Source organism: Heterodontus francisci, chromosome 8, assembly GCF_036365525.1.
Source record: "Heterodontus francisci isolate sHetFra1 chromosome 8, sHetFra1.hap1, whole genome shotgun sequence".
Lineage (NCBI taxonomy): Eukaryota > Metazoa > Chordata > Chondrichthyes > Heterodontiformes > Heterodontidae > Heterodontus > Heterodontus francisci.
The window spans coordinates 62548332-62574013 of record NC_090378.1 but is presented as its reverse complement, the minus strand read 5'-3'; the positions used below and the strand labels follow the sequence as shown (position 1 = coordinate 62574013).

General features: G+C 44.3%; 1 protein-coding gene across 2 annotated transcripts in view; it reads left to right on the top strand.

Annotated features, from left to right (window-relative positions):
* c8a (complement component 8, alpha polypeptide) overlaps window positions 1–25682 on the top strand; it is a 119458-nt gene that overhangs the window by 38757 nt on the left and 55019 nt on the right. For both annotated transcript variants that reach the window (XM_068037227.1, XM_068037226.1), the window contains exon 3: window positions 24440–24581. In XM_068037227.1, the coding sequence (XP_067893328.1) occupies window positions 24440–24581 (142 nt within the window). The remainder of the gene's footprint in view (window positions 1–24439; window positions 24582–25682) is intronic.

Sequence of the window (25682 nt, the reverse complement as noted above, 5' to 3'; positions counted from 1 at the left end):
ACTGTGTGCAGTTCTGGTCACCTCATTACAGAAAGGATGCAATTGTAGGAGGGGGGTACAGAGGAGATTTACAAGGATGTTGCCAGGACTGGAAAAATGCAGCTATGAGGAAAGGTTGGATAGGCTGGGGTTGTTCTCCTTGGAACAGAGAAGGCTGAGGGGAGATCTGATTGAAATGTACAAAATTTTTAGGGGCCTGGATAGAGTAGAGGTGAAGGGTCTATTCAGCTTAGCAGAGAGGTCAGTGACAAAGGGGCATAGATTTACAGTGATTGGTAGAAAAATTAGAGGGGAGATGAGGAAAACCTTTTTCACCCAGAGGGTGGTGGGAGTCTGGAATTCACTGCCTGAAAGGGTGGTTGAGGCAGAAACCCTCAACTCATTCAAAAGGAGTCTGGATATGCACCTTAAGTGCTGTAATCTGCAGGGCTATGGACCAAATGCTGGAAGGTAGGATTAGAATAGGTGGATCATTTTTCATCCAGCACAGACACAATGGCCAAGTGGCCTCTTTCTATGCCTTAAACTTTCTATTTCGATGAACATTACTTATTTCCAAGATGACACAGAAGATAAAAGATTCCAGTAAATACAAAATACTAACCAAATAGAACATACCTATATGTTTAGGAATCAGAAAAAAAAATGAGGATTGTTATTTGCCATAAAAACTGGGAGAAAGGTACATTATAAAACTCAGTTGAAATTGGGCTCATAGCACCTCTATTTTGGGCACCGCAATTACCCTCACAGTTCCAAAATGGTGTCTGTGGCATGTGCATGCCCCTGATATATAAGATGCTGGGCAGCACCTTGGTAAAGGGGTTAGTGCAGACCCACTTAAGGTCCACAAGAAGTACACAGAGCAGGCAGATCATGAAGTGTGCAATGCTATATTGGATCTCCACCCTCCAGAAACACCCTCTCTTAACCTCATATAGCAGAACACATGTTAAGCAGCCATGAAGGAATCTTCCCACTAGCACTATTTAAAAGGATCATCAACTACTTACAGGTTAGTTTTATTTCAGATTTCCAGCATCTGCAGTATTTTGCTCCTGTATCTGAGCAGTAGCTTACATGATATAATTAAAAGTTATATTACCTCAGTGCACCTTGGGTAAAAAGCCTGCATCCTCTTGGTGTCTCCTGAAATCTTCTATCTGTTTGCACTGCCTTCTTATAGCCCTTTCTATCATTCAAAAACACCAAATTTCACTGGACCAATCACTGACATACCCATAATATTATTGTCCAATGAAAGGGATGACACATACACAAGGCCCCTATTTGCTCAGGTTTCATTCTTGCGACACCCTCCCCCTTTTACATCACTAATTCTGACTGCTGGGGATGTTATTAAATGCAGCTGTGGCCACATAAAGGAACATATCCCTAAACTGATGAGTCAAGGTATCTTTGACTGTTACTGATCACATTGAGAGTCATCTCTTAGACTACTGAGGGCAAAAACATAATTCCTTCCTATTGTTCCCCACCAGAGTCTATACAATGCAATCAGTCAGTTACTTTGGTTCTCCTGTTGCTTTCTGTTGATGGCCAACTTCTAAGTTTAGCCAGAGTAGTTCTGTACTTCTCTTTAAAATGCCTCGCTTCCCTTTCTCCCCTTCCCTAATGCCATCCGCACCTGCAAGGCAAAACGGTCTCTTGAGTTATACAAAGCAAAACAAAACATATATATGGATATTCTGAGGATTACAGGGCAGCAATATTCTAGTATATACATATTCTAATTAAGCCTTTATCCTCATAAGCAACTAGTGAATATGTTGGAGAGCTCCCAGACACTCTCACAGTGCACATCTCAATAAGGGGGAGCTCTCTTTCTGACACCTCACTCAATTTTATTCCTTATCTCTCTGCAGGAGGGCCGTTAGTTCCAAAATGTTAGCACATTGACAAAGTACATACATTTCAAGCAACGGATCATGTATGGACTTAAAAGATTCTCCAGTTCTGTCTTTACCAGTATCCATCTAGCCCTCACAGTCTAAATTCTATGTATCTCTCTACATCAATCTCAATTTCAATCTCTCTGACAGGTACCAGTGTATTTAACTCTATCCTGTTTGTTTCAAAGTCAGTTTGTCAATTGAGTGTCAGTGCTTTGATCATTTGAAAAGTTGTCTCACTCTACTGAGCCACATTAACCATTTCATACAAAAGAAAAATACTGCAGATGCTGGAAATCTAAAATAAAGACAGAAAATGCTGGAAATACTCAGCAGGTTTGGCAACATCTGTGGAGGAGAAACAGAACTGATCTGATGAAAGGTCATCAACCTGAAACATTCGGCTGAATTTGAAGGAAACGATGTGGACGGGTATGGAGGCATGGGGGAAGATAAAATCAGGACAGACACTTCAGACAGGAAGTCCGAGATCATGATGTCTCCCAATTTTGTCCATGGCAGCAAACAAGGAGGGCGGAGATCCGACAGTGATGCGGCAGGCAGGTAATTAAGCTAGTTAATGGCCAATTGAAAGCGATTTTATGTGTCAGATGCAATTTTATAAACGGCGCATGGATCTCAAGATCATGTCTGCCTGGAAGGGGATGTTATCAGTGGGACAAACCTTGAGGGCCTGGAAGGGCCATGAAGGGTGGGCTGAGCTTAGCATGTCAGAAGTGAGGGAAAGATTGGCTGGGCTGCAGTGGAGCAGGGGCAATTCAAGAGGGCAACAGGCAAGTGATATCTGGGCAAGGGTCACAAGTGTGGGCATCAAGAGGGGGACATTGGCAGGGAAGGACTGCCTTTAAGGGAGAGCCCATTTATCATGGGTCACATTGACCCAGGCCTCAGGGACCCCATTGAAGATGAAGTGCACCTGAGCGCGAGGGAGGTGCAGGCACCTTCAGTGGCACTGCAATGGACCATGAGCCCACAGTAGGGACCTCAGTGGCCTCCGGGCATGGCAGAAGGGCAAAGAGAGAGGGAGGTAGCTGGCGCAGAAGGAGGTATCATCCAGAAAGAGTGTATAGGTAGAGGCTCAACTACCTGCAGATGTCTGAGAGACCTCTGTGCAATGATGCATAATAAGCTATGCCCCAGGGGACTGGATGGCAATCCAATGCCAGTGGCCCTGAGGGTCACAGTGGCGCTGAACTTCTACGCCACCGTATCATTCCAGGGATCCACAGCGGACATTTGTGGAATCTCAGTCTGCAGCACATCCATGCGTCAAGGAGGTGACCAATGTCCTATTCAGGGGAGCTGGAGATTATGTGTGCTTCCACACAGATCCCAACACAGAAGCAGAGAGGGCCATTGGTTTTGGGGGCATCGCTGGATTCCCCCAGGTGGGGGGCGGTCATCGATTGCACGCATAGGCCATCAAGGCTCCAGAACACCAGCCAGTTGCCTTCATCAACTGGAATGGCTTCCACTCCCTCAATGTACAACTGGTATGCAACCAGCATAAACAGATCCTGCAGGTCTGCGCACACTTCCTGGGAAGTTGCCACAATGCCTACAATTTGAGGCAGTCCCAGGTTCCTGATCTTTCCACCCTCCCACCAGCCTTCAGGGACAGATTCTTGGAGACAAGGGCTACTCACTGAGGACATGGCTGCTGACGCCTGTGAGGAACCCATGCATGGACACAGAGGAGAGGTACAACGCCTGCCATGGGACAACACAAGCTATCACTGAGCAGGCCATTGGTCTGCTGAAGATGAGATTTGGGTTCCTAGATCAATCCGGTGGAGACCTTCAGTGTGACCCAGCAAGGGTCTCAAGTATCGCTGTGGTTTGCTCTGTACTGCACAGTCTTGCCCTGCAGAGGGAGGAGTCAATGAGTAATGAGGAAAGTGAGGGGCGGACTACCTCCTCAGACGATGTGGATGTGGAGCGGGGGGATGGGCATGCTTAGCCAGATGAAGAACCCCAGGAGCAACGTGATATTGGACATGAGAGATGCACAAGGGAGGCTTGTGATGCACTTATACATTTGATCCTTTTTGAACCTTGTACCTTATCCTAATAAAGATCTTCCTTCACGCAGCCATCTTTCATCATTCCTTCCTTAATGCATTGTCTTATTGAACATTCATGCATTGCTGATCTGGTGAGGCTCCAGAGCTGAGCCCTCGCAGCATCAGTGATCACCTCCAGCTTCTTACTAGAGGCTGGGATGCAGTGAAGGGTCAAGCCTATAATGGAGGAAAAAGTGAGGGAGTCCATGCCGAGCAGTAAAGATATATTTACAGTCATAATAGAGATGGACAGTGTAATGATAGACAAATAAATGCTTACCCGTGAAAACCCAATGATTCTAAGTGCACTTAATTCGCTTAAGAGAACTCCTACTCGGTGCTTCCCCTGCGCTGTCAGCTGAGGTGGAGGCTACCTGCTTATCTTGGTGCCCCATGGCTATGGATGACCTGCTTGGAAACCTTGGTTACCATCTAGAGTTCCTATCTCTTGTTCGACAGTTGGTGATTCCTAAGTGCCCTCGGTGTAGTTTCTCCAGGACGTCTAATCTTAAAACCCCAGGAATAACTAGTCTTTCATCATAGACAAATAAATCGTCAACAATAGTAAGATGGCTTTGTTGCTCATAATACTTTCTTATGATTGGGTTATTAGGCATATATTCTGACCAACCTTTTTGGCAAAGCTGTCTTACTTTTCGCAGACTTTGTCCTCTTTCTATAGGTTTCTAATTTGGCATAATCTTGAGCAGTTGCCGGCAAATCTTCAGTTATGGCTAAAGCAAAGACTTCCACTTCCTCCAAGAATGAGACATCTCCCAGTTCAGGCAGATCACTTGAAGCTCTCGGTCATGCGTCAGCTGACACTTGATGTTCCTGGGACATATTCAGTTGTTGTGTCATATCTCATAAGTCGTAGTCGAAATCTCGGTACCTTTGGGGGTAATTTTGCTAACTTCTTAGTATTAAGCAACGTTACTAGTGGCTTGTGGTCAGTTTCGATCTTGACCTTGAGGCTCAGTACATAGTCCGAAAATATTTTGCACACCCATGTTGCTGCTAATGCTTCCTTTTCAATCACTGCGCACCTTCATTCTGTCTCTGACAGCGAACGAGAAGCAAAGTACACTGGCCTGCGTCGTCCATCTTTTTGAATCTGGAACAAGACTGCACCTAATCCTGTTGACGAAGCATCTCCTTCAATAATAGTCACTAATCGGAACTCAGTGATGCCATTGATTCTCTAGTCAGTGGAAAAGCCTCTGGAAAGGATGGCATTACCCCTGAAATAATCAAGAGTGCCAAGCCTACTATACTCTCAGCACTCCATGAACTGCTTTGCCTGTGCTGGGATGAGGGAGCAGTACCACAGGACATGCGCAATGCCGATATCATCACCCTGTATAAAAACAAGGGTGACCGCGGTGACTGCAAGAACTACCGTGGAATCTCCCTGCTCAGCATAGTGGGGAAAGTCTTTGCTCGAGTCATTTTAAACAGACTCCAGAAGCTGGCTGAGCGTGTTTACCCTGAGGCACAGTGCGGCTTTCGAGCAGAGAGATCCACCATTGACATGCTGTTCTCCCTTCGCCAGCTACAGGAGAAATGCCACAAACAACAGCTGCCCCTCTACGTTGCTTTCATAGATCTCACCAAAGCCTTTGAGCTGGTCAGCAGACGTGGTCTCTTCAGAGTACTAGCAAAGATCGGACGTCCACCAAAGCTACCAAGTATCATCACCTCATTCCATGACAATATGAAAGGCACAATTCAGCATACCGGTGCCTCATCAGACTCCTTTCCTATCCTGAGTGGTGTGAAACAGGGCTGTGTTCTCGCACCTACACTGTTTGGGATCTTCTTCTCACTGCTGCTCTCACATGCGTTCAAGTCTTCAGAAGAAGGAATTTTCCTCCACACAAGATCAGATAGCAGGTTGTTCAACCTTGCCTGTCTTAGAGCGAAGACCAAAGTACGGAAAGTCCTCATCAGGGAACTCCTCTTTGCTGACGATGCTGCATTAACATCCCACACGGAAGAGTGTCTGCAGAGACTCATCGACAGGATTGCGGCTGCCTGCAACGAATTTGACCTAACCATCAGCCTCAAGAAAACGAACATCATGGGACAGGAAATCAGAAATGCTCCATCCATCAATATCGGCAACCACGCTCTGGAAGTGGTTCAGGAGTTCACCTACCTAGGCTCAACTATCACCAGTAACCTGTCTCTCGATGCAGAAATCAACAAGCACATGGGAAAGGCATCCGCTGCTATGTCCAGACTGGCCAAGAGGGTGTTGGAAAATGGTGCACTGACACGGAACACAAATGTCCGAGTGTTTCAAGCCTGTTTCCTCAGTACCTTGCTCTACAACAGCAAGGCCTGGACAACGTATGTCAGCCAACAGCGACGTCTCAACTCATTCCATCTTTGCTGCCTCCGGAGAATTCTTGGCATCAGGTGGCAGGACCGTATCTCCAACGCAGAAGTCCTCGAGGCGGCCAACATCCCCAGCATATACACCCGCATGGAAGATGGCAGGATTCCCAAGGACGCATTGTACACCCAGCTCGTCACTGGTATCAGACCCACCGGCCGTCCATGTCTCCGCTTTAAAGACGTCTGCAAATGCGACATGAAGTCCTGTGATATTGACCACATGTCGTGGGAGTCAGTTGCCAGTGATTGCCAGAGCTGGTGGACAGCCATAAAGGCAGGGCTAAAGTGTGGCGAGTCGAAGAGACTTAGCAGTTGGCAGGAAAAAAGACAGAAGCGCAAGGAGAGAGCCAACTGTGTAACAGCCCTGACAACCAATTTTATTTGCAGCACCTGTGGAAGAGTCCGTCACTCCAGAATTGGCCTTTATAGCCACTCCAGGCGCTGCTCCACAAACCACTGACCACCTCTATGCGCTTACCCATTGTCTCTCGAGACAAGGAGGCCAAAGAAGAAGAAGAAGAAGAAGAAGTGTTCTGGATCATAATGCACCAAAACCTCTGGTGAAGTTAACATTTCTTTAATCTTCTCAAAAGAATCTTTCTGGCCATCTCCCCAGTACCAGGCATTGCTGTTCTTTAGCAGTTGTTGTAGAGGCTCGTTGCTAGATTTGGTGGAAATTTCCCTACCTGGTTAACCATAGCCATGAATCTCTGTAGGTCTGTTATATTCCTTGGCTCTGGGAAATCTTTTATTGTCTTCGCCTTCTGTTGATCTATCGTGATTCCAGATCCATCAATTATGTTGCTAAGGAACATCACTGTCGCCTGTGAGAATAAACACTTGTCATTTAATGTGAGCTCTGCCTCTTGTAATCTGTGTAATACAGCTCTTAAACTTACATTGTGATCTTCTTGATTTGCTCCGTTCATCAGAACATCATCCATACGGCAGATGATTCTCTCCAAACGCATCTAGGATTGTTGACATCATATGCTGAGATATCTCTGGTGCTGACGCAATACCGAATGGCAATCTATTGAAGCAAAATCTACTGAAGGGTGTGATAAATGTTGTTAACAATTTCTGCTCCTCATCTAAAGATAACTGCCAGAACCTGCTATTTGTGTCTAACTTTGTGAATATGGAACTTTTTCCCAATTTGGCAAGGCTGTCGTCGACTGTTGCCATCAGGTGAATTTCTCTCTCTACCCCTTTATTGAGTTGGATAAGGTCCACAAATTCTAATAGACCCATTTAGTTTCCTTACTGGGACCATCCCAGAACACCACCTAGTGGATTTTGTCACTGCAGAGATAACTGCTTGGTTTAGCATGACATCAATTTCCTTCTTCACCTTTTCTAGGAGTTGGTGTGGGACCTTTTTCAGTGTGAACAAACGTACTGGTTCTGCCTCTTTTTTGAGGGTAATATGGTACTCCGTTTTTAATTTCTCTAAGCCCTCGAATAGTTTGGGGAACTCCACTCTAAAATTGTTGAGCTGTCTTTCCTGTCCCTTGATCTCTTCCACCATGCACAATAGCTGTAAGGCTGGGCACACTTTTTTGCTAAGGTGCAAAGCGGCTTGGTTCCTAATAACATAAAGGGTTTCCGAGATGAACAAAGAACAAAGAACAAAGAAAATTACAGCACAGGAACAGGCCCTTTGGCCCTCCAAGCCTGCGCTGATCCAGATCCTCTATCTAAACCTGTCGCCTGTCTTCTAAGGGTCTGTATCTCTTTGCTTCCTGCCCATTCATGTATCTGTCTAGATACATCTTAAAAGACGCTATGGTGCCCGCGTCGACCACCTCCGCTGGCAACGCGTTCCAGGCACCCACCACCCTCTGCGTAAAGAACTTTCCACGCATATCCCCCTAAACTTTTCCCCTCTCACTTTGAACTCGTGACCCCTAGTAATTGAATCCCCCACTCTGGGAAAAAGCTTCTTGCTATCCACCCTGTCTATACCTCTCATGATTTTGTACACCTCAATCAGGTCCCCCCTCAACCTCCGTCTTTCTAATGAAAATAATCCTAATCTACTCAACCTCTTTTCATAGCTAGCGCCCTCCATACCAGGCAACATCCTGGTGAACCTCCTCTGCACCCTCTCCAAAGCATCTACATCCTTTTGGTAATGTGGCAACCAGAACTGCACGCAGTATTCCAAATGTGGCCGAACCAAAGTCTTATACAACTGTAACATGACCTGCCAACTCTTGTACTCAATACCCCGTCCGATGAAGGAAAGCATGCCGTATGCCTTCTTGACCACTCTATTGACCTGCGTTGCCACCTTCAGGGAACAATGGACCTGAACACCCAAATCTCTCTGTACATCAATTTTCCCCAGGACTTTTCCATTTATTGTGTGGTTCACTCTTGAATTGGATCTTCCAAAAGGGTGTTGTTTCTGTGTGTTAAGGTTGTCTGTATTTCTCCCACAACTTTTAACTGAATCCCTCCTGGCTCGTATAATTTTTTGTTGGTTTTCCTGAACCTTTCTTTCCTCAGCCAAGGTGTGCCAGGACAGAAACTGCTGCTCCTGTATCTAATTTGAATGTGGTTTTATTTTCTCCCACAAAAATTTCTGCTTCCCAGCAATCTTCGTTTTATCCCTACACTTCTCCTATGGAGTATTAATTGTTTGACACTTTTTTATTTCCTCTACCTTTTTACCTACCTGCAGCATTTGTTTTCTGCTACAACAGACCTGCTGAAAGTGGCCCTTTCTCCCAGAAACATTCAGCTTCCCGGGCTGGGCAATCTTCCCGCTGGTGCCGCTCCTGGCCACACCTGCTGCAATTCAGCATTGCTGCCTGTAGGTGTCTTTCCTACTTCTCAGGCTTTCTGGTGCCATTACTCTCTGCCTTCTGAACGGACCCGACTGATTCCAGAATTTTCGAGACTGGACTCTTCCAATCCCCCTGAACTAGCAGTCGATTACTTTTCCATACTTCTGCCTGCCTGCTCAATAAAATGGCTTTATTCAAAGTCAAATCTTCTTTCTACTGAAGCTGGTCTGACAGCACTTCATCTATAACCCCGACTACTATTCTATGCCGAATCAGTTCCTCTCGCAGACTCCTGTAGCCACAATCCTTCACTACTTTATACAGATCATTAATAAACAAATCAAAACTTTCACCGACTTTCTGGTTGCTTAGTTCTCTCCACGATTACATTTCTCCTGATCTGAAAGTATCCTTCTAATGCTTTAATCACTTCGCCATACAGGTTTTCTTTTTCGTCAATCCCCAGGGTAGTCAGAATGTCATCCGCACTGTCTCCCATGGCGTAAAGCAAAACATTGACCTGTTCTATGTCTGATCATGCCGTTAAACCTGACACGGAACGGTACCTGTCGAATCTTTGAATCCATTTCAGCCACGCTTTGGCCTGATTGGGCCTCGCTGCTTGCTCGAAGCTTTCTGGTAGTGGTACTGATTTTTCCATGTTTCTTTGAAGTCTTTGATCGCTTCTGTTTTCTTATGCTGGAAAAGTCATTTTTACCACTGCCACCATGTACTATCTTGTCAGTGTGCTATTAGTATTGAATGAGGAAAGTAGACTCTGGGTCAAAGTATAAGGAGTTTATTTACAGGGGTCTTCTCACTAGGGTACCTACATGAACACTGAGCAGCACAAGGTACAGACTCATGACATCACATCCTGTGATGATGCTTAAGGTCTATATGCATAATCTACCCAGCAACAGCTTATGTACATTATACTGCACATTGCACACATGGTCAGGACCAGGATATGGAGGGAGGACTGCACGAATATCCGGCAAACACTGAGTGCTCTGCTGGGGATGAGGCTCTCCATCAATTTCGCCAGCCTCTCAATGGAGGACGTCACTTATGCACCAGTCAGAGACAATGCCGAGGTCAAGGTTTTGATGGACTTCTCCATGGACCGCTTGGGAACGCATAGCCTCTGGCATCTTCTCCTGCAGACAGAGGGAAGGAAGATGTTGGATCCCTAGCGACATCAATCCCAACAGATAGGCTGTGTAGTTGCCAGTGATGGGGGCACAAAGCCATGCATGTGTTCCCTTCCCAGAGATCTCATGTGATTCAAATATGATGTGGGGCTTACTTTCAGGGCCATAGTGAAAGGCCACTGACAGAAATATTGCATCCCTTGTCTCTTTGCCCAACGTTTAAGTACTAGATTGCTCTCATCCCAAAGCAACATCCTACTTTGACAGATGCAAGGCTTAAGAGTGTGAAGGGATTAAATGATACTTACTTTCACAGCCCAGATAAGGTCATTGAGCCGCTTGTGGCACTATATCCATGTGTGCGGAGTAACACTGTGGCTGCTGACCTCCTCAGCGATCTGGAGCCAGGCCTGCTTGGTTTCCTTTCCCTTGGGATCAAGATATCCCTCCTCTCCCTGACAGCCTGTATTGGCACCTGGAGGGAGGCATCAGGAAAGCAGGCCCGACTCTGACCATGCAATTGGTCGAAGTCACGGCTCATTAGTCTTAATTGGCCAGCCACCACTGAACCTTCATAAACAGTGCGGAAACACCGGCAGTGGCAGAGCAGCAAAGCACAGCAGGAGAGAGAAACAGCGGCAAGAAGTGGAGACATATTATGAAGTGGCATCACAGGACAAGGAGTCACATAGAGTGAGTACACTGGTAAGCTTTGACTTTTTATTCTAATATAATTTTATTTAAATTAATCAACTTTATAGTAAGTCTGAATAATTAATTAGCATACAACTAATGGCAATTTGATAATTTACCATCAGTTTTCAATAATTTAATCAAATCTAGGGAATAAAGTTAAAATTAAATAGCAAAGGATAGTGACAATAAAGGTTCTGAAATTTTGAATAAATTAAGATCTAAGGTATTCGGATAATAAGAGTTAAGTAAAACATTTCAGTTAACCTCCCTATAAAGCAAAGTGACATCAGTACAAGAGAAGAAACTGATTGCTGAATAGCTGGTGAATCTTTAGTTACTTAAATTGTAAATGTAATAGTCTAATAAATAGAGGCATGTCTGGGCAGCTCAGTCCCATGGAATTCCTGGTGTGAGAATTCCAGGATGCTTCTTGTGTCTTGGATAACCACATGTGCAGGAAGTGACATCAGCTGCAGCAGCTTGAGCTCCAGGTTTCAGAACTTGAGCAGCAGCTGGTGTTGCTGCGGTTCATCCATGAAGCTGAGAGTTTCATGGATAGCACGTTGATAGATTTTGGTCACCCCGTAGTTTAAGGATATTCAGGCAGTGAGGGAATGGGTGATGCCTGGCTGTCAAGGAAGACCAGGCAGGTAGTGCAGAAGTTCCCTGAGTGCATCTCACTCTCCAATCAGTATTCCATTCTGATTACTGGTGAGAGTGATGGCTCCTCTGGGGTCCACGGCACCACAGCTGGCTTAGCTGTACAAGGGCAGGAGGAAGATTGAAAAGCAATAGTGATAGGGGATTCGATACTCAGGGGAACAGACAGGGGTTTCTGCGGCTGCAGATGTGAATCCAGGATGGTATGTTGCCTCCCTGGTGCCAGAGTCAAAGATGTCACTGAGCGGCTGCAGAGCACTCTGAGGGGGAAGGGTGAACAGCCTGAGGTTGTGGTCCATATCGATACCAATAATATATGTACAAAGAGGAATGAGTTCCTGCAGGCAGAGTTTCGGTAGCTAGGAAAGAAACTAGCAAGCAGGTCCTCAAAGAGAGTAATCTCCGGATTATTTCTGGTACCATGCGCAATTGAGCATAGAAATAGGTGGATCGAGCAGATGAATGCACAGCTGGAGAGATGGAGCAGGAGTGAGGACTTTAGATTCCTGGGACATTGGGACCAGTTGTGGAGGAGAAGGTACCTGTACAGGCTGGACGGGTTGCACTTAACAGAGTTGGGACAAATGTCCTTGCGGGGTCATTTGCTTGTGCTGTTGGGAAGGATTTAAATTAACTTGACAGGGGTGTGGAAACCAGGAGATAATATTAGAGAGGAAAATCAAGGTGCACAGAAAATTGGGATAGACAGAAAGCACTAAAGTAAGGAATAGTGAAGTATTAGGTAGGCAGGATCAGAGTAAGAAGGAATCTAATAAGGTCTAAATTAGGGTTACTGTGCATGTATGTGAATACACGGAGTGAGATGCAAGTGCAGATAGCCACATGGAAGTATGATGTCATGGTGATAATGGAGTCCTGGCTCAAAAAGGGCAGGACCGGGTACTAAATATTCCTGGATACAAGGTGTTCAGGAAAGATAGGGAACGAAAATAAGGAAAAGGGGTAGCAGTATGGATTAAGGAGAACATTATAGTGCTGAAGAGAGAGGATGTCCTAGAGGGGTGAAGGACAGAATCAATTTGGTCAGAGCTAAGAAACAATAGAGGTACCATTGCATTGCTGGTTGTATTCTATAGGCTACTAACTAGTGGGAAATATATAGAGGATCAAATTTGCAAGGAAATTACAGAGAGGTGCAAGAATTATAGAGTAATTATAATGGGGGACTTTAATTATCCTAATATAGACTGGGATAGTGATAGAGTAAAGGGCAGAGGGGGCAAGGGTTTCTAGAGTGTGGTCAGGAGAATGTTCTACATCAGTATGTTTCCAGTCCAGTGAGGACACAGGCACTACTGGATCTGGTTCTGGGGATTGAGGTGGGTTAAGTGGATCAAGTGTCATACGAACATACAAACATACGAATTATGAGTAGGAGTAGGCCACTCAGTCTCTTGAGCCTGCTCTGCCATTCAATAAGTTCATGGCTGAACTGATCACTCCACATTTCCACCTACCCCTGATAACCTTTCACCCCCTTGCTTATCAAGAATCTATCTACCTCTTCCTTAAAAATATTCAAAAACTCAAAATATTCAAAGTGTCAGTAGGGGAATATTTATGGACAGTGATCATAGTATCTTAAGGTTTAGGTTGGCTGTGGAAAATGACAAGGAACAATCCCAGCCTGAAAATAATTAATTGGGGGAGGGTCAACTTCAATAGGGTGAGAACAGATCTGGGTCAGGTAAATTGGAATCAAAGATTGGAAGGCAAAATTATAATGAAACAATGGGCTGCCTTTAAAGTGGAGATAGTTCAGATACAGTCAAGGTGCATTCCCATGAGAGGAAAATATATGGCAAACAAATCCAGAGCTCTCTGGATGATGAAAGAAATAGAGAGTAAGATGAAGCAGAAAAAGGGTGCATATGTCAGGATAATATAATTGAGAACCAGGCTGAATATGGAAGGTTCAGAGGGGAAGTGAAAAAACAAATAAGAGAAGCAAAGGGAATGCATGAGAAGCGACTGGCAGTTAACATAAAATGGAACCCAAAAGTCCTCCATAGGCATAAAAATAGTAAAAGGAGGAGTGGGCCTGATTAGGGACCTAAAAGAGGATTTATTCATGGAGGCAGGAGGCATGGCTGAAGTACTAAATTAATGCTTTGCACCTGTCTTTACCAAGGAAAAAGATGATGCTCAAGTCATAATGAAAGGGGAGATAGTTGAGACACTGGATGGGCCAAAATTTGATCAAGAGGAGGTGTTTGATAGGTTGGTTGTACTTAAAGTTGATAAGTCACCAGGACCAGATGAGATGCATCCAAGGATACTGAGAGACGTAAGGGTGGAAATTACAGAGACATTGACCATAATATTCCAATCTTTCTTAGATACAGGGGTGATGCCAGAGGACTCAAAAATTGCAATTGCTATACCCTTGTTCAAAAAAGGATGTGAGAATAAGCCCAATAACTATAGACAGGTCAGTTTAGCTCAGTAGTGGAAACCTTTTAGAAACGGTAATTCGGGACAAAATTAGCAGTCACTTAGACAAATGTGGATTAGTTAAGGAAAGCCAGCATGGATTTGTTAAGGGCAAATCATGTTTAACTAACTTGCTGGAGTTTTTTTTGATAAGATAACACAGAGGGTTGAAGAGGATAATGTGATTGATGTGGCGTACATGGACTTTGAAAATGCAATTGATAAAGTTCCACATAATAGGCTTTACAGCAAAATTAGAGCCCATGGAATAAAAGGGACAGTAGCAGCATGGATTTGAAATTGACTGAGTGACAGGAAACAGAGAGTAGGGGTGAACGGTTGATTTTCGAACTGGAGAAAGGTATATAGTGGAGTTCCACAGGGGTTGGTATTGGGACCCATGCTTTTCTTGATATATAGTAATGATCTAGACTTGGGTGTACAGGACACAATTTCAAAATTTGCAGATAACACAAAACTTGGAAGTATTGTGAACTGTGAGATGGACATTGATAAACTTCAAAAGGATATAGATCAGCTGACAGAATGGGCAGACCAGTTGTCGATGAAATTTAATGTAGAGAAATGTGAAGTGATTCATTTTGGTAGGAAGAACGAGGCGAGGCAATATAAAATAAGGGATATAATTCTAAAGGGCGTGCAGGAGCAGAGGGACCTGGGGGTATATGTGCACAAATCATTGAAGGTTGCAGGGCAAGTTGAGAAAGAAGTTAATAAAGCATATTGGATCCTGGGCTTTCTAAATATTGGCATAGAGTACAAAAACAATGACGTTATGACAAACCAGTATGAACACTGGTTTGGCCTCAACTGGAGCATTGTGTCCAGTTTTGGGTACCACATTTTAGGAAGGATGTGAAGGCATTAGAGAGGGTACAGAAAAGATTCATGTGAATGTTTCCAGAGATGAGAAACTCCAATTACCTAGATAGATTGGAGAAGCTGGGCCTGTTCTCCTTGGAGAAGAGAAAATTAAGAGGAGATTTGATAGAGGTGTTCAAAATGATGAGGGGTTTGGACAGAGTAGATAGAGAGAAATTGTTCCCGTTGGTGGAGGGATCGAGAACCAGAGGGCACCAATTTAAGGTAATTTGAAAAGAAACAATGGCGATATGTGGGATAACATTTTTATGTGGTTAGGATCTGGAATCCACTGCCTGAAAGTGTGATGGAGGCAGATTCAATCGTGGCTTTCAAAAGGGAATTAGATAGTTATCTGAAGAGAAAAGATTTGCAGAGCTACAGGGAAAAGGTGGGTGAGTGGCACTAGGTGCATTCTCTTGCAGAGTGCCATCATGGACATGATGGGCCAAATGGCCTCCTTCTTTGCTGTAACTATTCTATGATTCTTGCTATGCTATCAGTATTCATGTGGGCCTGAAAACCACAGCCACATGTTTAACAATGAATCCATTGTAGCTCTGCTTAAGAGGAGTTAATTTGTCAAATCATAATTTCCTTCTATCAATTTAGAAACTTAGGGAGGAAAGTTTGTTAAGGCCTGTTTTTGGGTGTGAGTATCATGGAGTGAGATGAACCATGCCTGATTGTGTCAAGGCATACAACACAACTTCATGCTGCCTTCTCATTTCAGTGATTTCAGCATGCAGCCCACCATGAAGCATGTCACTGATTGGCTGCATACTCAACCGGGGATCAAGCAGCATTTGTGGCTAGCACAATGCATGTCTAACCTGCACCTCTTAAAGGCAGCCTGCCCCTTGTAAAGGGCCGCTGCACTCATTATATAGAAGCTGCTGCACATTGGCTGTGGAAGACTTGAATAGAAAGAAAAGCACAATAAACAGAGCAACATGAAAGAGAGAGCATTCCCAGGGTTTCAAATGTAGTGATGGAGGCATTACTTCAGCAAGTGGGAAGGAAGTAAGATGCTGTATTTCTGCAGGGGGCCAGGAGGTCCTCAAAACACACCCTGGGAAGGGAATGGGAGCAGGTGGCCAGGGAGTTCAATTCCTGCAGTCTGGCTCTGATCAGCTGACTGCAATGCCAGAAGAAATTCAATGATCTCACACATGTGGACATGGTCAAGGGATGCATCTTCACATGACATCTTCTACCTATTGCACCATAAGCTTCTCACTTCTCAAAGCACCTCACCACCATCGCCATCACCACCCTCAGCAATCTCTAGCAATCAGCACTCATGCCTAACAGTCAGATAGTCTTTCTCATCCTCATATACATACAAATAATGCTAGCCTCACATTCATCTCTCGTTGGTTCCACATGCCTCTAGCTATGGCAGACACATCACTCAAACACATTGAAAACATTCACTGACATTCCTCCCTCTCTCTTGCAGGACAAGGCAGCCCATAACAGGAGGGAGCAGCGCAGAACCAGTCTGGGGGGCCGACACACCTGCATCACTTGAGCCCTCTGGAAGAGGCAGTGCCCTGCATTATGGGGCCAGCTGTGACTGAGTGTGCTAAGAATTACACTAAGAACCAATTTAAGATTATCTCGCAATGTGGCTCGCTTGCACTTGTTAGAAGCTACCTATATTCATACACAAGGACCTGTCCTCTGCAGCAAAAAGGAACACGTCCAGGCGTTGCACCTTTTTTGAATTAACAAAGTGACTCCTGACAACGCAGTTGCCCATTGACATCATTAGAGTGAGTCAAACTGCGCACATGCGCAGTTACATTATGCCAGGACTAAGTGGCGCATGCGCAGGATAACATCATCACGTAGCACCAATGTCATTGCATATTCGTGGAGGGAAGCGGTGCGGTCTAGAACTAGCACTTGGGTGGGGGGGGGGGGTGCTGGGAGTGACTGGAGAGCAGGGTGGTGCAAGTGGGGAACAATCGGCCAGGGAAGTAGGGGAGGGGGGAGCAGCGAGGTCTGGAGTGAGTGGCTGAGGGGGAGGAGGGGGAGAAAGCGAGTTGCCAAGGGGGCAGAGCTGCCAGTGAGGCAGGAGCTAGTAGCTGCATTCAGGTGAAATCAGTCCTGGTCAGTCATATAAACAAATCATAACAATGAATTGGCAGCACATTTTATACACTGCCCAATTTTCTTTTCCATCGATTGGGATGCCAATTCACTATCTTCCAATGGAAATTCAATCAGAAAATTCCTTTTGTATTTAATAGGATTACTGTAATATTAAATGGATCTGAGGATTACTGTTGGTATCCTATAACTACATAGCATATTAAGGGGCTTCCATCCAACTTTATGTAAGTTTAGTTTGCTAGAACGATCTAGCCATGAGCATTTCCTGTGATAAATTGAGCAGCGCCATCTTTAATCCTGGCAATTGCCTGAATGTAGCAGACACTGATGTTCCAATGGAAGAGCCTTTATTTGCGCATGTGGAAGTACTGCACCACCCAGTGGTTGCATTGTCAGCAAACACAGCTTTGAATGAAACAAAAGCACTCTCTATGGCAACACTTCGACCAATCAGAGTCAACATGCGACCAATCTGCACCCTTTTCTCATGCAGTGTAATTTGTTGCTCCCTTTGAAATTTGGCATTCTTGCATCTGTCCTGATGAGTGCAAGATGAAAAGCTTTAACAGTCTGTCTCTTTTTTCAGCATTACCCAAGTTTTGTACTACCAAGTGACTATTAATATTAATTACTTTTAAGTTTCTCACTCTCATTAGACCTTTGGTTTCCCCCTATTTCTGATTTTTTTGTGACTTGTACTTCAAGGCATGCACAAAGGGCTTAAAATTAGTATGTGCCATTCTTCAAGTGTGAGGGACAAAATTCATGACCTGTCCATGCCAGTTCTGGTGGATGTAGGCATTACACAAATTTCATGCTGCCATCTGATTGTAGCATAGGGCCAAGCATCTGCCACAGCATGGCTACCTCTGTGCTCAGCAGGAAGCCGTGCAGCATTCACTGATAGCAAGTGGTGCAGCTGGCCTTCTGCTGTTAAAGGCAGTTTTCCCCTTTTAAAGAGAAGCTGCACTGGAGACTGCTGCTGAATACTGCTGCTGCAATTATAAACAAGGAAAATGGAACACCAGGCTCAATGCACCACACCTCCAACACTCAGGTAGCCTCTGGCATTCAGGAATCATGCATAACATCCAGATACTGCACTTTGCCCTCACACACCTACCAATGTTGCCAGCCTCACACCCAACTTCTCATTACCTGCACAGATCTCCAGCTATTCAGCAGGCACATCACCCAAACAGTTCAACACAATCACTGATATTCTTCCCTCAAGGTGGCACGCAATAGAAGGGAGCAGAGCAAAGCCGGCAGGGGACAAGGATGCCTGCATCTCTTGAATCCTACAGAGGAAATGGAATTCTGCATCATAGGGCTGGCTACAACAAGCCTGTCGCATCTGGCATTGCTGAGAATATTCAGGATGATGTTGTGTTCCTGCCTTAGGCTTCTTCTCAACTCCCAGCACACCCTCATCCTTGCATACCCTCAGCCTTGCACGATGAGCAAGCTGCAAATTAGTGTCAGTATGGACCTCTTGCTCTCTATCCCACCACTCTTTCCCTCACCCAAACCTTCCCCTTCTGATTTTCTGCTTTCAGACACCCAAGAACTTCCACTGTCTTCCCAGCCATGGCAGCACTCAGAGGAGGATAGAGAGACCAACACCATACCACTGATGAAGAGGCCCCATCACTTGATCTGCCACTCGCAGCCACCACCTCAGATAAAAGCATTGTACCTTAGAGGCTGGTATAGAGTAATTAGGAAAGCTAATCAAATGTTGTCATTTATTGCTAGGGGAATTGAATACAAAAGTAGGAAGGTTACGCTTCAGTTATGCAGGGCATTGGTGAGACCACATCTGGCGAACTATGTATAATATTGGTCTCCTGATTTAAGGAAGGATGTAAATGCATTGGAAGCAGTTCAGGGAAGGTTTACTAGACTAATACCTGGGATGGGTGGGTTGTCTTATGAGGAAAGGTTGGACAAGCTAGGCTCACATCCGCTGGAGTTTAGAAGAGTAAGAGACGCCTTGATTGATACATATAAGATTCTGAGGGGTTTTGACAGGGTGTATGTGGAAATGATGTTTCCCCTTGTGGGAGAATATAGAACTAGGAGTCACTGTTTAAAAATACTTTGACAATAGCAGAAGTAATTCAAAATCACCTTACCTTCAAGTTGGGTGCCTGGCCCTGTAAGTAACGCTAGTGTAGGCCTCATCTTGCAACCGAACACTTGATATTTAGTGAGTGGCCTGCAAATTTGTTGAATGGACCTACGTGGTTCAGGTTTGGTAAATAGGCATCAATTCATGATAGCTCATATTCAGTTGATACTGCCACTCGGAGGGGACACCTGCATGAACATCCTTCTCAAGATGTTGCATTGCATGGGCTGTGCTGCAAATGGCTGGTGGTGTAGTGCCCACCTCTAGGAGGGTGGTTGGCTTCAGCAGCACTACTGGAGGCACTGCTACTGATCTGAATTTTACATCTAAAATATTTGTTTAATGTTTCTGCCATTTCCTTATTCCCCATTAAAATTTCTTCTGCCTCAGCCACCTAAATGACCCATGTTTACTTTTGTTCATCTTTTCCCTTTTACATACTTGTAGAAGCTCTTACATTCTGTTTTTGTATTTCTGACTAGTTTACTCTTGTATTTTATTTTCTCCCTTAATCAATTTTTTATCATTCTTTGCTGGTATCTAAAACTCTTCCAATCCTCAGGCTGACTAATCTTGGCAATATTATTAGCCTCTTCTTTTAATTTGATACTAACCTTAACCTTTTGGTTAGCCACAATGGATCACTTTTCTGCAGAGTTTTTATTTCCCAGTGGAATGCAGATTCATTGAAAATTATAAAATATTTCTTTAAATGTTCATCATGGAGGAGAGATAGTGGAGATTTAGAGAGATTGTGGGTGGGTGTGGTATATTGAGCAGTGGTTGAGGCTACTGGTGCAGTTGGTAGGAAATGGGAAAATGCTGAAAATGCTCAGCAGGTCTGGCAACATCTGTGGAGAGAGAAACAGAGTTAATGTTTCAGGTTGATGACCTTTCATCAGTAAGATCTGGCATTTGAGATGCATTTGCTGACATTGACCATTCATGTGAAGTCATTAACCTACTTGTGGCACTGCATCCAGGTCCTCGAGGCTGAACAACTGTCATTTACCTCCGCAGCTATCTGTTCCCACTAACTTCTCACCATGTGCCTTGAGGGCCTCCTACCACCCCCACCCTTCACTGCCCACCTCCAACCCGCCATAGATATTAGACATCGTTCCTCCTTTCCACCTTTTCCATCAAGACCTCCAGTGCAGCATTGGAAACCTTGATGCCCACTCTGTCCTATGGTCAGTCATTGCTGCTTGTTGCACCTCCTGCAGCCACAATGCATCATCCCTTCAAGAGGTGCAAGTTAGCTTTAAGAAGTACAGGCTAGCTTTAAGTAGTTCTAGCAAGAAATGATGCCTGCAGCAAAGAAGAGCATGGTTAACACTGGATGCACACAATAATCATTATATTGAGCAGATAGCATGAAGTTGGCATCTTGCCGGCATTAGATTGAATGGGTGAAGGGTAATTATGCATCGTGATCCTCACCCGTTTTTGGGGACGACTCAATTTAGTTCCCAATTTCTCTCACAATGCAATGTACTATATGGTGCAGTGAAAAATGGCAGCTACATTAGGAGATAAAGGGCTTTGTGAACAGCAGGCCTGCAATAGAAGTTCAGAAAACAACAGCCAAGATGGTGTAACGTTCCAATCTTAGTGCAAATTTACACTGACTAGCAGACACCAAATTGAAGTATATCTGTACAAAGAAACATGAAAACCCACGTGCACAAATAGAGAGCTATTTCAAGTCCTTATAGTGTTGAGTTTAGATGGCACCAGCAGTAGAAACAAAGCACATCTCGGAACCCACAAAGTATGACTCAATGATGAGAATACATGTAACTGAGACTTTGAGGCAGCCTTTGCCAGACTGAAATCAATATTTGGCTCGACAGAATGCTATTTCACTCCACAAGTGGATGGTTGCTAGTCTTGTGTGTTCATCAGGGAAGGATGTCAAGAGGAAGACACAAGAACAAAGAAAATCTTGGGGTTAGTGACCTCAGGGAGCTTTTATTTTGCTCAAGAGAGACTTAAGTGCCTAAATGTCAACACATGTAAAGCACTATCTCTAGACAAAATGATAATTCATGCATGGAATGCCCTTGATTATGTGAACAAAAGTGGTAAAAATATAACCAGCTTAGCAATTGCAGAGACTGAGAAATTCTGAGATGACAGAGCAATTGAGGGGATGAAGCAACAGTTCCACTACCTGGACCGCTCGGGGCTGTGGGAGTCCTGCAGTGCTCACCAGAGCTTGACTCCCAATTTGTGGGTGGTCTGCTGTGTCCTTTGCAACCTGGCGGCTTTGGTGAGCAACTCAGGAGGAGGAGGAGGGAGGAGGCGACCGGCACATCATCACTCTGGACAAGCTCTCCATGAGTGTCTTATCAGACTCTGGTTCCCCTGAATTAATCCCCATTGCTTAACATTTCCTTACCTTGCATCCATCTGTTATGCACCATCACAGTGTCCTTGAGGCCAAAATCCTGAAATAAAAGAAAGACAAAATAACCATCCCATATCAACATTATCCAATAAAACATCAAACATTCCATACAAAAGTCAACTATTTACCCTTGTGCATTCCTGTAATGGCTGCCTGGCAGGTACCTTTGCCTGTCCTAGTGCTCCTACACAGTGCTACCCCAGTGCAGCATGGCTGGTGGAAGGCTGCTGAATTTCACTGGGGGAGACTGTAGATGGCCTGACAGGATGCCCTCAAGCAGCTCTTGGCCTAGAATGTCCGGCTTTAGACTGTACCTCCTCAGCATGGGCATCAGCAGTCTGGCCTAGCTGGCTGACAGGCAACAGCAGGGGCACTGGCAGAGTGGTGGTGGTAGGAGCATGAATGCTGTCATGCTGAGAGAGGACAGCAGCTTCATTCATCCTGGAGCCATTGACACTTCCCTGCAGCAGTGCCTCAACAATCCTGCTGCAGCACAGATTGCTGGACTGCTACGAAAGCCTGCAAGCCCCTTTGAGCACTGGTATCTGCAACCATGATGGCAGCAGTCTGAGCCTGCGTGGCACTAAACTGGACTTACTTAGCAATAAGCAAAAATCTCATGACCTCAGCCTGAGCTTCTACTGCAGCACTCAGTCACGTGACTTCTGCCTATGCTGCAATGGAAGTTGAGACATCAGCCATCAGATGCTGCATCACGACTGGGTCCGCAAGTGTTCTCATGCAGTTGGCTACCACGTCCACACTGGAAAAGATGGGTTCCGAGCTCTGTGTGAAGCAAGAGGTGCATGGTGACACCATTTGTAGCTTGTACATCATACAAGTGGGATGAAGGTGAAGTGAGGATTGAGAAAGTACATAAGGCACGAAGATGCCATCATCCTGGATGGTTTCAGCTACATTGCTTGCCACAGCCTTAGTGAAGACCATGTCAATAATGCCGAGCACCATCTCCTTCTGGGGGGTGAGGACATGCAACCATGCCTGTCCCCTGCCGGTTAGCAGCTGCTGTCACCTGTTATGTGCCACCTTGTCCTGCAAAAGAGAGGAAAGTGTGTCAGTGAGTTAATTGCAATGTTTTTGAGTGATGTGCCTGTCATAGCTGAATAGTTATGTGGATGCTGTGAGATGTGGCTGTAAGGCTTGCAGCCGTGGTAGGTGTATGTTGATGTGATGGAGTATTTGAATGTTAGGCATGTGTCCTGATTTGTAGAAATTGTTGATGGGTGAGTGTGATAGTGCTGTGGTGCATTGAGCAATGTGTGAGGTTAGTGGTAGAGTTGGTAGGATATGGCATTTGAAGATGCAGTTACTTTCCTTGACTACTCATATGAGGTCATTGAACTTATTTTGGCACTGTATCCTGGTCCTCAGGGTCAGACTTCTCACATTGACCTTCGTGCCTATCTGCTCCCACTGCCTTTGCAGTGTCTGTTTGGAGGGTCTTCTGGCCCCATGCGGATAGATCACCTCTCTCATCCTTTTAACCTCCTGCACTAAGGCCTTTGGCACAGCATTAGAGAACTTATGAGCCCTCTCTCTGGCCTGCTGTGGCATTACTCAGGTTCTTTCCTGCCCCTAAATTGTTTCCCAACCAGTCAAATGAGCTGTTGCTGCAAGAATTTAATGCCCCTTTAAGAGTCCAGGCTGGGCTTTAAGAAGTGCAGGCTAGCTTTAATTGCTGCTAGCCACACACAGACTTGGGCCTGTTGCTGAGTTTGCAGCCACTCAGTGATGCATTTAACACTGGGTTGCATGGCACTATCATGGAAATGAGCAAACAGCATGAAGTTTACATACAACTTGCATTCCTTTAAGCGGGCATGGGTTAATTGTGCATCGTGATCCCCAAACCCCTTAACAGCCCAATAACAAGATTGGTGGAATGTAATTACATGGAGCAAAAAAGAGAAATACTCCTTTAGAGGAAAGTTGGGCAGTAATGGTAACGAAGAAAGAATTTGAACTTATATAGTGCCTTCCATGTCCTTAGGACCTGTTAGTACACTTTATAACCAATTGATTACTTTTGAAGTGCAGTGCCCGTTATTAGACAGCTTAATGCAATGTTTCATTTGCGTTTAGCAAGGTCCTGCAAATCACTAATGAATAACTGACTAGATAAATTATTTTTTTGGGTGGTGTCGGTTAAAGGAGGAAGATTGACTAGGAAACTGAGAGAATTACCTTCTTTTCTTTGACTAGTACCACATGGCCTTTTACACCCACCTGAACAGACATTCAGGCCCATGATATTTGTTTCATCCAAAGCTGCACTCCTTCAGCATTGCACTGGCGTGTCAGCTTAGGTTATGTGCTCACGTCCATAATGGAGCTTGAAACCACGATCTTCTGACTCGCAAGCAAGACTGACTGAGCTAAGCTGACTGTGATAGAGACTGGATGTTGGTCTGCAATCTTCACAAGCTTGGCTCTGATATTAACAATTGCTATAAAATATCAACTGATGAGATGGGTATGAGCTGTGTGGATGAATATGCATGCATATTGATCTAAACATTCATAAAATAGTTGTTATGCTCCTCGTGTTCTCATATTGACGTGGTGAGTGACGCATCATGTGTTTTGAGACATGCAAAATAATGCTCAATTTTAAAGCTTATTAATGTGATTATCTATATTTACTGGTTATCACTGGTACATCGTCAATGTATAAACAGGACTGACAACTAACATATTTGCTTTCTGATAAAGTCCAGATATAGGAATCTGAAGAGGCCAGCCATATTTGGTGGTAGCCAATGTATTGGATCTCTCTGGGAAGAAGTTACCTGTCAAACATCTGAACAATGTGTACCAAAAAATACCTGTGGTGATCAGTTTCAATGCAGTATAGGCAAGTAACTCTCTGAATAATAATTGAAGATCAAGATTCAAATATATCTAGAATTTTGCCATCTTTTGTTTACACTCAGTTGACCAATGATCCCAATTCACAGACCACATATCTCCTTTCAGAAAAGGTCATCGTCAAAAAGGACACCTGGTAAACTGAACACATTGTGGTGGAAAGGTGAACAAAAAGATGCTTTTGGAAATTCTAATTTTTTTTAACATTACTTTCCTCATGTCCTGAATATGACACCAGCAGTTGTCTGATATTTGGACAAAGTGGCAATTTCCATCGTCTATATAGCTCAGTCCCACATCAGATTTTGCTTTTAACATGAGCGAGGGGCAACGTTTCACCTCACCTTCCAAGTGCTTTTTAAAACTGCTATTTCACTCACTAGCATTAGTTACTATCTCTTGCAGACATATCACATCTATAGATTTCAAGTGTGACTTAATTGTTTCAGCACACTGCTGTTGAGTAATGGACTTCAAAACTGTTAGTATTCCCAAGGAGGAGTGCCCATATTCTGCCCTCTGTGTGACAAATAACACATTGACCAACTAAGTTTTTTTGAATTTTCAATGACAAAAAGTGTTAGCTCTCCATTGACACTATTTTCTTCATATTAAATTAATTTTTACAATATGGGTTTGATTCATTAAAAATGAAACTAATCTGCTTCTACAATTAAAGGTCAAGAAAATTGATATTCTTTTATTATTGAGAAACCTACATAAGAACTTATAGTGCAGGACAGCACAAAGCTTGAAGACAGTTTTATGAAAGTACTCCCATTTTTATATTTTTGTGAGTACTCACATTTTAAAATTGTGGAAATGGATTCCTTTGGAGGAGTGATTTTTTTTTAAAAAGGTCACTGGAAGACTTTGGGACTTTGTTTAAAAACACTTACTGGAAGTCACATGTCTTCAGCTAAGTAAACAGCAGGTACATTCTGACTATGGGGGTTATTTACAGAGAAGTGACATGTCAAGATTTAGGTGGTCAAGAGTTGATTTTGGTTTGGATATTGTTTTGAGTCAGTTAGGTTTGCAGCCTGCTGAGAAAAGCACCCAGCTTATCTTTTCTCCACCTCTTTGA